Genomic DNA, 14,427 nt, shown 5'->3' on the forward strand with positions numbered 1-14,427 from the left:
CTCCCTCCCATCAAACCTCCAGCCTGAGTAAGTATTAACCACATGTGACGCACTATTGACATGTCCTGTGTTGTCCTCAGAGTGCGCTTGTGATTCAGAATACATGGATGGAACGTGTGAGGACTTGACGGGAAGGTGTTACTGTAAACCAAACTATACCGGCAAGGACTGCGGGCAGTGCGCTGAAGGGTTCGCCAACTTCCCAGAATGCTATGGTAAGACCGCTCTCATAACAAATTACTGGGGTAATCGCAAAACCTCATTAATCTTCTGTTTTGGAGCCTGAAATACAGCCCTCTAGATCTTAACTGGGACCATTTCTAGTAGAACCTTCTGTCTTCTATACAATATTTTTGTAGTCTACTCAGCATGTAGTTCCAGATATTGGACTGTAGAGGGAGACTTCATGCTGTGACATTGATTTTATTCTATTCTCTCCCAGCTATCACAGGTCCCCCAGGCGATAAGACCGGAGAGCAGATACTACCCGTAGGAGAAATCATCAGTAAGTGCGGCATTATTATCATTTTATTGATGTTTAAACAGACAAACTATTTATACTCTAAAATAATGCTAATTCTAAATTTTCCATAGCGCAGTGCATGATGGGACTGCGTGGTGGTGACGGCCTGTATCTCACATAGTTTGTAGATTAGGAAGTGGGACGGGTCTCACGTTATTACGAATACAGTCCATTCTAACTGCTTAGATCCCGATGTCCTACTCTGCACAGTCAGATGACTATAGTGCTTGTCACATGACTCTACCGCACTCTGTCACATGACTCTATGTGTGATAATGTCTCTTTGTCTCTCAGACTGTGACTGCCATGTTGCCGGGACCGTTGGAAACGCCTGCCGCAAAGACCCCGTGCTGGGCGCTTGTGTCTGCAAACAAAATTTCCAGGGAGACGCGTGCGATGACTGTGCTCCTCACTTCTTTGGTCCCAACTGCCAAGGTGGGTGTGGGAGAGACACGTGTTGTGTTAATTCAGAACCAGAGCACTTGCAAAAATTTACCTTCTCGTAGCGCATCATGACGAATCCGACAAGACTGCACAGCCTCTGCTCCATGTCTCTTTCACATCTTTTCCCTGACTTATTGCTTTGTGGTCTGTGCTCCCCGAGAGAGTCCCACTGCAGTCTGTGCTCCCGAGAGTGTCTCACTGTAGTCTGTGCTCCCTGAGAATGTCCCACCGCAGTCTGTGCCCCCTGAGAATGTCCCACCGCAGTCTGTGCTCCCTGAGAATGTCCCACCGCAGTCTGTGCTCCCTGAGAATGTCCCACCACAGTCTGTGCTCCCTGAGAATGTCCCACCGCAGTCTGTGCTCCCTGAGAATGTCCCACCGCAGTCTGTGCCCCCGAGAATGTCCCACCACAGTCTGTGCTCCCTGAGAATGTCCCACCGCAGTCTGTGCTCCCTGATAATGTCCCACCGCAGTTTGTGCTCCCTGAGAATGTCCCACCGCAGTCTGTGCTCCCTGATAATGTCCCACCGCAGTCTGTGCTCCCTGAGAATGTCCCACCGCAGTCTGTGCTCCCTGAGAATGTCCCACCGCAGTCTGTGCTCCCTGATAATGTCCCACCGCAGTTTGTGCTCCCTGATAATGTCCCACCGCAGTTTGTGCTCCCTGAGAATGTCCCACCGCAGTCTGTGCTCCCTGAGAATGTCCCACCGCAGTCTGTGCTCCCTGATAATGTCCCACCGCAGTCTGTGCTCCCTGATAATGTCCCACCGCAGTTTGTGCTCCCTAAGAATGTCCCACCGCAGTCTGTGCCCCCTGAGAATGTCCCACCACAGTCTGTGCTCCCTGAGAATGTTCCATCGCAGTCTGTGCTCCCTGAGAATGTCCCACCGCAGTCTGTGCTCCCTGATAATGTCCCACCGCAGTCTGTGCCCCTGAGAATGTCCCACCGCAGTCTGTGCCCCTGAGAATGTCCCACCGCAGTTTTTTTCTTGTTTCCTTTGCCATTTTCACCTCCTGCCGCTGGTGTTTTCATGTATCATTCTGTGTCACGCAGAGTGTTCGTGCTCCGGACCTGGTGTGTACGACGGGAGCTGTGACAAGGACACCGGGCATTGTGTGTGCCGAGACGGATTTATAGGATTCTATTGTGATCAGTGTTCTTCCGGCTTCTTCAATTATCCCCTCTGCCAACGTGAGTAATTTATTCCGAAATATACTGAACTCTCTCTGTATTCTACCTGGATTTCCAGTCTGTGCCCCACCGCAGCTTTATTCAAATTGTACGAGGTATCGCAAAACAGTAAAAAACAAAACAAAATAAAGAGCTCCCTGTTGACCCGGAGAATCATTTTCAACATTTTATTTTGGTCTGAACTGTGCATGGAATTAGTGAACAGAAAGCTACATACATGTAGTTAAAGGGGCACGGTCAAGTCCTAAGATATTTAATATTATGTTTTCTTATCTCTTTATTTATCGAATATATATACTGTATATATTTGTGAGTTTTGAAAATACAATTAAATGTAGAAATCCACTCGCTTTTTTTTTTACTTCTGTCCTGGACCTGAGTGCCTTCTCTCAGTTATTATTAGCTCCGCCCTTTGCGGCTGTCTGTCAGCATAGAGAGAGGACGGGACACAATGTTTCTTTTCATCTGCTCCAATGCCCTGCCTGTGCGTGCCAGGTCTTAACTGGATTGTGATTTCTCAATGGCTAAATATTTCACACGTGAAAAAGGTTAACACAAGTTAGAGGTGATTTTATGTGGTTTTTTTTCGATGGTGTAAATTGCAGAAAATTGACACTTTCCCTTTGGTGTCGGTGAGAGGTCTGGGGAAGCCAGTGTTTGGGACAAGTGGCTTTCCTTGTTTACAAAGAGCAGATTTTAGGGTATTGTCCTCCAGTCTATCTGTACGTTTTGTGAATCTCACAGTGTGTGTCTCTGTTTCTGCAGTGTGCCCGTGCAGCTCCGTGGGCACTCAACCCAACGGCTGTGATGACTATGGACGCTGCTTGTGTAAGCCTGAATATGGAGGACCCCGATGTGACAAGTGCGAGTTAGGATATCACTCGTACCCTCATTGCCATGGTACGCTGGCTCCACCTAGTGCAAGCGAAGGAGAATAGCAAGATGGTCAAATTTAGCCCCAAATAACTGGTTTAACCCCTTAAGGACCAAACTTCTGGAATAAAAGGGAATCATGACATGTCACACATGTCATGTGTCCTTAAGGGGTTAAAAAAATTATCCAACTCCATTCTAATCACAGTTCGGCTATTTTTGCTTGAATCTTGCATTTGAGATTTTAGTTAACTCCATTTTGAAATTTAGTGAATAGCTTTTTAAATATTATTTTTTTTTAATAATTTTGGCAAATATCTGATTTGGAAAAATTCTCCCTCTTAGCTGCGCATCGTCATTCAGTAAAGTTAGAAACAAAGTGAATTTCAAGTTTATAGTCGAACTGGATATTTCTCTGTCCGCTCTTTGTGGTTTGGCTACTCTGGCCTTAAATTTGAATTCTCTTTAAATTCTCACTTTAGTTAGCAGCCTGTGAATATTTACTGAATAAACATTGCAGGGTCCTTCTCTAAACCGTGAAATGTCTGGCTTCACCGGGAAATCGTCCCATGGTTTCAGCGTAGCTGCTTGGGCCTAAATGTTGCAGTTCAGATTTCCTCTCGCTGTAATTCATTGTTTAATGAGTAAAACAAGCTGAGTTGGTGAATGTTTCCAGTTTGGCTGTATTTTTCCTGTATTTATAAAATAGCCGTGCCTGCGTGAATATCGATATTCTGTATATTTCTATCTGGTTCTAGAGGGAAGAGATCTCTGTAACAGACCCAGAAGGGCGAGGGGGTATTTTAGTTTTAACCCTTTGCATGTTCTCCATGGTTACCTAATTAATGTAACGGAGGCCGTGGGTGAAAATCACACTGTGGAGAATTTCTCTGCATTTTGGTTCCGTCTGTTTTGATGTAAACGGATGGTAATGATGTTGATTTTCTGTACATTTGTCTTTCTAACATTTTTTGATCTTTTGTTAATATGTATTTTTCCTACAGGTTGTTCCTGTGACCCGCGTGGCTCCGAGGATAATATCTGCACCCAGACAGGTCATTGTCAGTGTCGCCCCAACTATTCGGGACAGACGTGCAACCAATGTGCACCCGGATTTTACGGCTTCCCAGACTGCGCTGGTGAGTGATCACACATTACTAGTAACTGCCGTTCCCTTATCGTGATCTATCCATCGTTTTACTCATAATGTCACTCATAGTCCCATCGCAGGGAGTTCTGCTAAAAAAAAACAAGATTGTGTTCAAACAAAACAAGCAACATTTTGATCTGGTATCGAACGTAATTTTTTTCTTCCAGTCATTTGTGATGATTACATTTGAGTTTTCAGCTTTAACGTGGAAAGTGAGATCTCTTAAATAATTTGATTTTCATTTCCCCCCTTACATGATCATTAATTGCACACATCTAGGTTGCTGCTGGTGTTTGATAAGTTTAGTCCCTGTTGCTGTGGTTCATTGTTAAACGCAGCCATAAAGCGCTCCTGCCCCTCTCATTCTCTGTTTGATGTATCTCTCGCTGACAATGTCTAGGTTTGAGTGATCTTGTTTTCTGTTGGCAGCTTGTCAGTGTTCCCCAGAGGGGTCCCTGCACAGTATGTGTGACCCCCAGAGTGGGCAGTGCAGGTGCCGCCATGGAGTTGGGGGTCTGCGATGTGATGTGTGCGTCCCAGGAATGTACGGCTTCCCAAACTGTGAAGGTAAAGCTGTGACAGACGATGTACCCAATATACAACATGTAACAGAACCCCTCTTCTCATTAAAACTGTGGGGGGGGTGGGGGAGGGGTAGCCGGCTACTAAATTGCCCCCAATGTTGCTGATCTCAGTTTCTAATGATCTTTATTGCAGTGGGACCATGTAACCCATCCGGATCTTCCTCGGTTAGCGTGAACCCTCCAGAGGTGAGTTTACATTATTAACACACAACCAGCCTGCATTGACCTTAGAGCAACTTAGTCATTTCAAGTAAAAAAAATCAATAAAAAAAAAAATCACTTCCAGCCTTATTGTTACGGCTGCCGATCCAAAAGAAGGTTAAAAAAAAAAAAAAAAAAAAAGAATTAAATCTGATGTCTCCTTTATTATCAATCTCCAAAGAAAATAACGTATTCCTCATTATACGACACACATCATTTGTAAAACTGTCCTCGTCTTCTGACGGCACAACCTCCCGAGACGGAGCATATTCATTTTTTATACTTATTGTAAAAAGAAAAAAAAAAGAAAAATTCTGCAAATCCTTTTACTGACCAGCACGGGCCCTGTATATATTTGTGTAATTTTATATCCTCTAATAAACCCCATTTCTAGTGTAACACGTTTATTCAGTTACCGTATCTGCTGGGATGATGTTCTGTGCCCTCACTACTCTTTGTGCACGGTACTGGAAAAAATAATCGTGGTGCCTAGCATTCCACAGCAATGCAGATAAGGGGTTAATGTGAGGAGAGAGGGGTAACCGGAGATAGTGCTGTGGTTGCAGTAGTGCAGTAATGACAGTCGGGTGAAGACATGGGAAGCATGATCAAGCAGTGTAGGGTCTCACAGATTCCACAGCTGCTTTCCCTGCAGCGAGCAGAAGGAATTCACTTACACGGTGACATCAAGTGACAGGTGTCATCGTTGAGCGCTGGAGATCAGAGAGAGGGGATGAGATCATGTATTCTGGCGGTGAAAGAGTTACACGATCTGGTCCTTTAAAGGGGCATAGGGCAGAGCGTGGTCAGGCAGTGGGAGGAGAGCAGCCACCTGGGAAGATTTGGTGGCAGACGCCCCTCATATCCTATTGAAATGCTTTTCTGTTCGTCCCCTCTCCTGGGGCAGTTATGCTGGAATCATGGCTGGTGTTTCAAATCGTCATTCTGCTGTCTGCCATTCCCCAGGGATCCTGTGAGTGCCGGGAACACGTCGAAGGGACAGCCTGCGATAAGTGTAAACCCCTATACTGGAACCTGGTCCCCGAAAACCCACAGGGGTGCACAAGTAAGGAATGCCAACTGCTTATCTGCCAAACTGTGCCCGAGAAAAGGGCCCACTCTAATTCATCAAGACCTCTTCTCTGTCTCTTGCAGAATGCCACTGCGGCTTCGAGGGCACCATAAGTGGAGTGGGCGAATGCCAACAAGTAAGATTATCCTGGTATAGGAGGGATTGGTAGCCGCTAGTGAAATAATCCGATATTTAGGAGGAAATTGTTATTTTAATATAAAATGGAAACTGATTGTTCTGATTTAAAAATAAAATAAGGATGTTATCAGAAGTTCTCTAATTAATGCATGTTTATTAGTAAATAATTGTATAGTTAGAATGAAATGTGAAATGAAATCTAATTGGAAAGAACAGATACTGGTACACAGTGTTAACAGAGAAAAATACTTGTTTTTTTTGTATTAATGAATTGGCTATTTAATCCTAAATTTCACAATGCTATTTTCAATTTCCTAAAATTCACTGTTTAGTGAACTTGATTATAAATAAAAGAAACCCTTCTGCATTAAACTCCCATCGCTGTGTGGGCTATAATATCATTAATTAACTAATCATTACTCATATTAAAAACCTCAATGTTTAGTAAACTTGGTTCTTAGTTTTATTATCTGCCCATAGAGTGCAAGCTCCCTTGCCCACATCCAGATAAACCTGCTGAGTGCGTCCTTCTCACTCAGTGTAATAAATCTTTGAGCAGATCACTCGGTGTGCGTTCAGCCCAAAGCAATCAAACTGTAATCACAGAGAGCCATGTTTTAATCCATTATCTAGCACTTGAAACATGGCTGACTCCCATCACTGACAGGCAGCAGCACGACCAGTAATATTTAGCTATAATATTTTAATATCCTTCGATGATGGCAGCACAGCTTTTGCTTCATGTCCCCAGTCAGTGGCATTTGCAGTAGTTTTTCGGATATCGCCAGCCTGGCACAGTTCGTCACGGAGTTGCATGCTCTGTGCTTGGTGATGTTTACATGTTTTATAACAGTAAATAGATAATAAGGGCTAATAATAGGAGCAGCGTTAATGGCAAGCTGCGTCCATATTGTGTCCGACTGAGATTACATCTTGGAAGGGACCCTGTAATCAATATACGATGGTTTGTAACCCTAGCGGATGGGTCAGAGAGTCTTGGGGAGGATGGAAGCGAAGGTTATCTGGGGATATGGAGATTATATTATCATGTAGAACTGAAGGGGGAGGGAGACATTAACTAATCCCGTTATTTCGATGTTATAGGCGTTAAACGAGCTCTATTTGCAATATATAACCGCCCTCGGACTGGCGTAATGCTGATCTCTGCTTGTTTCACAGGCCTCCGGACACTGCTTCTGTAAGCCCAACATATGCAGCCGGTCCTGCAGCAGCTGCAAGGATGGATTCTACAACCTGGAACCCAACAGCTACTTTGGGTGTCAGGGTGAGTGCCAGCTCTTTGGGTTCCCAGTAAGACGCGCTCTCCAGTTCATGGCGGTGTATTGTCATCCAGAAAGTGAAAACAGTATCAGTATCCCTACACTGGATATTGGGGCTCTCTGTCCCCCGGATTCCCCACGTTGGATGTTAGGGCTCACTGTCCCCCTGACTCCCTACTCTGGATGTTGGGGCTCTCTGTCCCCCGGATTCCCCACGTTGGATGTTAGGGCTCACTGTCCCCCTGACTCCCTACACTGGATATTGGGGCTCTCTGTCCCCCGGATTCCCCACGTTGGATGTTGGGGCTCTCTTTCCTCCTGATTCTCCAATGCTGGATGTTGGGGCTCACTGTCCCCCCGATTCCCTACTCTGGATGTTGGGGCTCTCTGTCCTCCTGATTCTCCAATGCTGGATGTTGGGGCTCACTGTCCCCCTGATTCCCTACATTGGATGTTGGGTCTCTCTGTCCATCTGATTTCCTACACTGGATGTTGGAGCTCACTGTGTCCCCGATTCCCTATGCTGGATGTTGGGGCTTTCCTTCCCCCTTACTCCCTATGTTGGATGTTGGCACTCACTGACCCCCTGATTTCCTACGTTAGATGTTGTGTCTCTCTGTCCCCCCCAATTCCCTACATTGGATGTTGGGGCTTTCTGTCACTCTGACTCACTACGCTGGATGTTGGGGCTCACTGTACCCCTAATTCCCTATATTAGATGTTGGGGCTCTCTGTCCCCCTGACTCCCTACGTTGGATGTTGGGGCTCCCTGTCCCTCTGTTTCCCTACACTGGATGTTGGGGCTCACTGTGTCCCTGATTCCCTATGCTGGATGCTGGGGCTCACTGCCCCCCTTACTCCCTTTGTTGGATTTTGGGGCTCTCTGTCCCCGGATTCTCTACATTGGATGTTGGGGCTTTCTGTCCCTCTGAATCTCTATGCTGGATGTTGGGGCTCTCTGTCCCTCTGAGTTCATGCTGTGGTATTGATACTGGTGAAGGATGGGAAGTGCTTTGTGCAGAGTGTGGGGTACATTCCTTTCTAATTGGATAGCTGGAGAATCTCTTTAATTCCCTGTTAGGAGCGCAGTTGCGTTCCTCTGCCTGGCAGTGCTAAGCTCTCTATTAATATCCTGTCCTGCCTTCCTGAGTTACACTTTATTGAGCAGGTGTTTGTCATCGGCAGGGTGCCAGTGTGACATCGGAGGATCCATCGGCTTGGCGTGCCACGAAGAGAGCGGCGAATGCCAGTGCCGGGAAAACGTTGAAGGATCGCAGTGTAACCGGTGAGTCGTGTTTTCACCTCAAAAAGAGCGGTGTGAACGCCTGGCCCGGAGAGCTAGCACTCAGATCATACAGAATGTTATGCCAGGCTGAGCCATGACACATTCTAACTTGTGTTGAGTCATTTAACTACAATCAATAAGCAAAATCCTCATGGAGAGACAAAACTACTATTAAACAATCAATACTGGCTAGGTGCAAACCATACAAGCACTCCTTAAAGTGCTTAAACACTATAAGCACTATATAATATAGAATGCACACTATAACACTGATATTAAATAGAAACTTGTAATAAGTATGCAAAAAAAGAATATTATTGCATATTGTACAAATCGGAAACAGTACAAGGCAAATTGCACACAAAAAATATATATAACTAAACCTTACAAGCCTCAAGCCAGAGACACAGAGAATCAAGGGTACCCTTGATAAAGGCAGCCAGTTGGTGCTGAAACGTTGGGGTAGTTGGTGACTTGTGTCTCTGCCTTGAGGCGTGTACGGTTTGGTTATATATATTTTTGTGTGCAATTTGCCTTGTACTGTTACTCTTTTCCGATTTGTACAATATGTAATAATAATCTTTTTTTGCATACGTATTACAAGTTTATATTTAATATCAGTGAGTGTTATAGTGTGCATTCTATATTATATAGTGATTTAACTACAATCAGTTATGTTAAAAAATATCTGTTTAAACATTCATCTGTATGACATCTTCAGTTACTTCATTACACTGTGTTATAAGTTACATTTCTTTTACGGTTATTTAATTGCAATATTACAGTGTTACCAGTTACCAGGGTGCATTATGGGATAATCTAAACCCTTGACTGTTTCCCGAGTCCTGCACCAGTCATAAACTGTGTTAGAAGATTTAAAAAGTCAGAAAAAAGCATCCAAACGGGAAAAAGGGACTACGTGGAATATTCTTTAATTTTAGAAAACAAATCCCTTATTATGTGCGGTACTTAAATTTGTGTTTTATATTATTAATATTTTTTTTATTATATCACTTCCTGCCCCCTTATAGGCCATCTAAAGGCTTTTACTTTCCCGACCTTCACCACTTGAAGTACGAGGTGGAGGATGGCGTGTCCGCGGATGGCAGACCTGTTCGCTTTGGTTATAACCCCTTGGAGTTTGAGCATTTCAGCTGGCGAGGCTACGCACAAATGTCTCCCGTCCAGGTACTGCGTAACATCAGCAGCCACGCAGGGTTAATCAATAGACACTCCATATTGGACAGAATGTAAAATTTATAACATTATCCAGGCTATGTCTGGAGTGGAGTTCTACTCGTTGGTGTAAATTTCGCCATTCTGTTGTCAATTTGCTGATAGAGTAATTCTGTCAGGCTGTTCGCTGCGTCGCGGTACGGATCAGAAATAGCTGTTTCTTACGTGTGTGGCAATTAGCGTACAGCAATTTCCCCCGCACTCAGTCAGTATTTATATATATATTTATATATATATGTGCCGTCATGCAGTAAATATAGCAATGTCCTGCGCCACGAGCCTCTGCCACCATATCCACCTCTGAGTGGGACAGAAGGTGGCGCATGTGCTGTGCATTATGCAGAGCGTTATACAGCTATACTTAAATATTTACCCAGGGCTGATTTTTATCCCCCATCCTGTAACGCCACATTAAAGATGGTTGCCTCTTTGGGGTCTAGGAAAGGCACCAAAAATAACTTATTATTATTCGTTGTATTCATTGTAACATAATATACACAGAGGCTGCAATACATAGAGTTGTTTATTTTCAATACTAAGAAAAAATTATTATAGTTTTTTTTTTTTCCAATTTATATTTTTTGAGTATAAAGCAAAGTGTACAGATAACACATGGAATCTGATAAATGCAATATAAGTGTCCGTTCATAACCAGTCGATGAAGAGACACATACCATCAAGGAGTTAGTCAGCCTGCCATTGTAAAATGATTACAGTTTTCCTTTAAATCCAACCCGTGCATTTCATGACATAAAGGGATCTGTGGCTTGCGTTGTCCCTGGTCGTTAAGGGGTTAAAGCTGGCTACATGTTCAGTAAAGAACAGATTAATATATGCATTGGCCCCAGCGTTACTGTGTATTTCCCGTTTCTTTAAAAAACTACACCAGTGTAAGTTAACTCTTTGAGTGCTGGCATACATGTCTTTATACTACGATCATACAGTCTGTCTGTCTCTCGCAGCCCAAGGTTGTGCTAACCATCAATGTCACCTCTCCGGACCTCTTCCGAGTGGTTTTCCGATATGTGAATCGTGGGTCGGACAGCGTGAGCGGGACAGTGACATTCTGGGAGGACAGGAGATCAAATGCTTGTGCCAACTGTAAGTATAGTGTCTGTCCGCCCTGCGTTTTATCCGTGGTACATTCCAGCAGTCGGGCATGGAGCCTCAGTAAGCTGTGGAATGTCTCATTAGAGCTCGCTGAGAGGGGAGGAGGAGGAGGAGACGCAGGCTTAATGCTGACTAATGGACTTGTCTCTTTCATCGCTTCTCGTGAAACATTATTCCCAGAATTTAATAACAAGCCTGCACTATTTCACTCCTACAAAGTGTCCCGGGAGGCTCCAGGGGTCCTATCTCTGCCCGAGGACCCCGTATTCATTTCTTCCCGTAGTTATATCATCTATAATTTTTTTTTTTGGCCAGAGAGCTCTTAATAAACCAATGCTCAAAATTACGCCCCAGCCATAAAATAAAATGCGTCGGTGAATTGTAGAGTTGTGTGTTTATATATATGTTAACCCCTTTCATGAAGTGCTAGGTCCCTTATCAAGCAATGAGCTTTCTCTTGCCATGAAGGGGTCAACCTCCTGAGTTCCTTTTACTTTCTCTTCCATGGCGCTGAGAATTCACCATCACTGTGGCCGGAACCGGGATCTCCTGTTATAATATGTTATGATTCTGCTTAATACTGGGTTATTTCCTATTGTTTTCCCTTTGCAGGCTCTGAACAGTCCAAGCAGATAACCTTCCCACCAAGTACCGACCCCGCATTTGTGACCATCCCGCAGGGCAGTTTTGGGTCACCGTTTGTCCTGAATCCCAACACGTGGTCAGTGGAGATAGAGGTGGAAGATGTTCTGCTGGTGGGTTACTTATTGTTTGATTATACAATGTGTCCGTGTGGCTGTCAGTCTCTGTTCTCACTGCCACGTCTCTTCTAGGATTATCTGGTTCTCCTGCCCAGCGCATATTACGAAGCCCCCATCCTGCAGGTGAAAGTCACAGAGCCGTGCAGCTACTTACTGTCTGCAGACCAGACCACCAACAAGTAAGCGATCCCAACGCTCCGCGTACACTAGAACACTATATAGCGCCTCATAATGTCTTACTGTTGCCCAGAGTAGTTAGAGGGAGTCAGGGATCAGCTCACTGTCACTCTGTCTTTTCCAGCTGCCTTCTCTACAAATACCTGTCGCTCGATGGATTTACATCTGCACAAGGAAGTGATGGGATATGCCGCCTCGATAATAATCTGCCCAGACCGTGCCAAGCTGAGCGCATCACTCCCCGGCACCCACCCATGGTGATGTGTTATGGAAACGATGTAAGTATGCACATCAGAGATTCCTGAGACACTAACTGCTTGCTTGGGATATACTGAGACACTAACTGCTTGCTTGGGATATACTGAGACACTAACTGCTTGCTTGGGATATACTGAGACACTAATTGCTAGCTTGGGATATACTGAGACACTAACTGCTACCTTGGGATATACTGAGACACTTACTGCTAACTCGGGCTATACTGGGACACTTACTGCTAACTCGGGCTATACTGGAACACTAACTGCTAGCTCGGGCTATACTGAGACACTAACTGCTAGCTTCGGCTATACTGAGACACTAACTGCTAGCTCGGGCTATACTGAGACACTAACTGCTAGCTCGGGCTATACTGAGACACTAACTGCTAGCTCGGGCTATACTGAGACACTAACTGCTAGCTCGGGCTATACTGAGACACTAACTGCTAGCTCGGGCTATACTGAGACACTAACTGCTAGCTCGAGATATACTGAGACACTAACTGCTAGCTTGGGATATACTGAGACACTAACGACTAGATTGGGATATACTGAGACACTAACTGTCAGCTCGGGATATACTGAGACACTAACTGCCAGCTTGGGATATACTGAGACACTAACTGCCAGCTTGGGATATACTGAGACACTAACTGCCAGCTCGGGATATACTGAGACACTAACTGCTAGCTTGACTCCCGACTTCCAGGTTGATGTCCAGTTCCGTCTCTTGGTTCCTCACCCGGGCCGGTATGTGGTTGTGGTGGAATATGCCAACGAGGAGGAAGTACAGCCCACCAGTGTCACGTTGAATTCACCTCCGCACCACCCCCAGCAGGGAACCATCAAATTCTATCCGTGTAAATTCAGGTCAGTAACCCTGCGTTCAAACCACACTCAAATGCTAAATGCTAAACTCTGCTAGCAGGACCTGTCTTTTAGTAAAATTTATAGGTGGAAATAAAACTTCATTCCTTTTCACAGTTTCCTGTGTCGTGGGGTCGTCCTCGATGCACAGCACAGAGTGGCCAGCTTTGATATCAGCACAGAAGCCATTATTCGCTTTACGGCAGATCAGACGCGGTTCCATTTAGTGAGTGCGCTTTTTTTTTAAACCAGCCTGCTTTAGCGCTGTGATTTCACATGTTACTAATGTACCTGTTTTGTGTTTTCCAACAGGCGAAGATTTACTTGATCCCAAGTGAGCAGTTTACCATGGAGTATATTCAGCCACGTGTTCACTGTATAGCCGTCCACGGATCATTTTCTCCCAGCAGGTAACGTGTTTGAATTTTTAGAGATTAAAGCCTCTCATTTCGCCTGTGGTTCCTTATTCTGTGTTTACTGATCTGCAGTGGGTCCTGCGTTCCTTCACGCTTCCAGAAGCCATCTCAGTCTGTGGTTCTAAGAGAGGGAAAGGTGGGATCGGTCCCAGACAACGTTCCTCTGTCCCACGGATTCCTGACGCCACACACAGATGGTCACCAAGTTCCCACCCACCCAGACCCCCTGCCACCAACTGCTATAGATGCCACAAAGCTAATTCACCTACATAGCCCACAGGTGTGTAACTAAAAATAACATGTTACACAAATAAGAATCCTGTTTATTAATCTATTTTGCCCTATTCTGTGTATAATTTGTAGATTTGATCCTTACGGTTCTCTGTTGTTTCTTTTCTATATCTGTCGCTCTGGGTAGACCGTTGTGGGGTACAACGGGCGCGTTCAATCCCCAGGACGTTACGCTTTCGTAGTACATTATTACCAGCCTTCCCAGCCAACCTTCACCATCGAGGTGCTCGTTCATGGGGGCCGTGTCTGGCAAGGTAAGAATACCGTATTGCTTGATCAGTCAGAGCACTCGTATCTGTATACAGTAATTAGAGGATCACCTAACAGATGCCGTGGCTAGAAAATATATCACTCCGTACCATGTAGCTTGCGGGTCTGAGGGTTCTGTGTGCTGGGAGATCGTTGGGTCATAGTTTCGGTCTTTGTATATTGTGGAATAAATTGATGAGACGGCATCCCAGATCAATACAGAAAGTAGAATAGCAGTCGCTATGATGCTTATACCAGGCGATCTTGTCTTTACATCTGGTAAAAGCTGTGCCGCGCGTGAGAAATTCAAGGTTTTTA

At 44.9% G+C, this 14,427-nt stretch overlaps 1 protein-coding gene across 1 annotated transcript in view; it reads left to right on the forward strand.

Moving 5' to 3' along the window:
• The window catches only part of LAMA5 (laminin subunit alpha 5), a 92,724-nt gene that overhangs the window by 37,711 nt on the left and 40,586 nt on the right, over window positions 1-14,427 (forward strand). The window contains exons 10-31 of the mRNA XM_063459596.1: window positions 81-215; window positions 443-505; window positions 818-958; window positions 2,022-2,159; window positions 2,925-3,059; window positions 4,037-4,171; window positions 4,612-4,749; window positions 4,900-4,952; window positions 5,934-6,033; window positions 6,123-6,175; window positions 7,357-7,462; window positions 8,643-8,742; window positions 9,774-9,930; window positions 10,941-11,079; window positions 11,701-11,843; window positions 11,922-12,028; window positions 12,151-12,304; window positions 12,996-13,156; window positions 13,271-13,379; window positions 13,466-13,563; window positions 13,642-13,849; window positions 13,988-14,114. Of these exons, the coding sequence (XP_063315666.1) occupies window positions 81-215; window positions 443-505; window positions 818-958; window positions 2,022-2,159; window positions 2,925-3,059; window positions 4,037-4,171; window positions 4,612-4,749; window positions 4,900-4,952; window positions 5,934-6,033; window positions 6,123-6,175; window positions 7,357-7,462; window positions 8,643-8,742; window positions 9,774-9,930; window positions 10,941-11,079; window positions 11,701-11,843; window positions 11,922-12,028; window positions 12,151-12,304; window positions 12,996-13,156; window positions 13,271-13,379; window positions 13,466-13,563; window positions 13,642-13,849; window positions 13,988-14,114 (2,700 nt within the window). The remainder of the gene's footprint in view (window positions 1-80; window positions 216-442; window positions 506-817; window positions 959-2,021; window positions 2,160-2,924; window positions 3,060-4,036; window positions 4,172-4,611; window positions 4,750-4,899; window positions 4,953-5,933; window positions 6,034-6,122; window positions 6,176-7,356; window positions 7,463-8,642; window positions 8,743-9,773; window positions 9,931-10,940; window positions 11,080-11,700; window positions 11,844-11,921; window positions 12,029-12,150; window positions 12,305-12,995; window positions 13,157-13,270; window positions 13,380-13,465; window positions 13,564-13,641; window positions 13,850-13,987; window positions 14,115-14,427) is intronic.

Source organism: Pelobates fuscus, chromosome 6, assembly GCF_036172605.1.
Source record: "Pelobates fuscus isolate aPelFus1 chromosome 6, aPelFus1.pri, whole genome shotgun sequence".
NCBI classification, from domain to species: domain Eukaryota; kingdom Metazoa; phylum Chordata; class Amphibia; order Anura; family Pelobatidae; genus Pelobates; species Pelobates fuscus.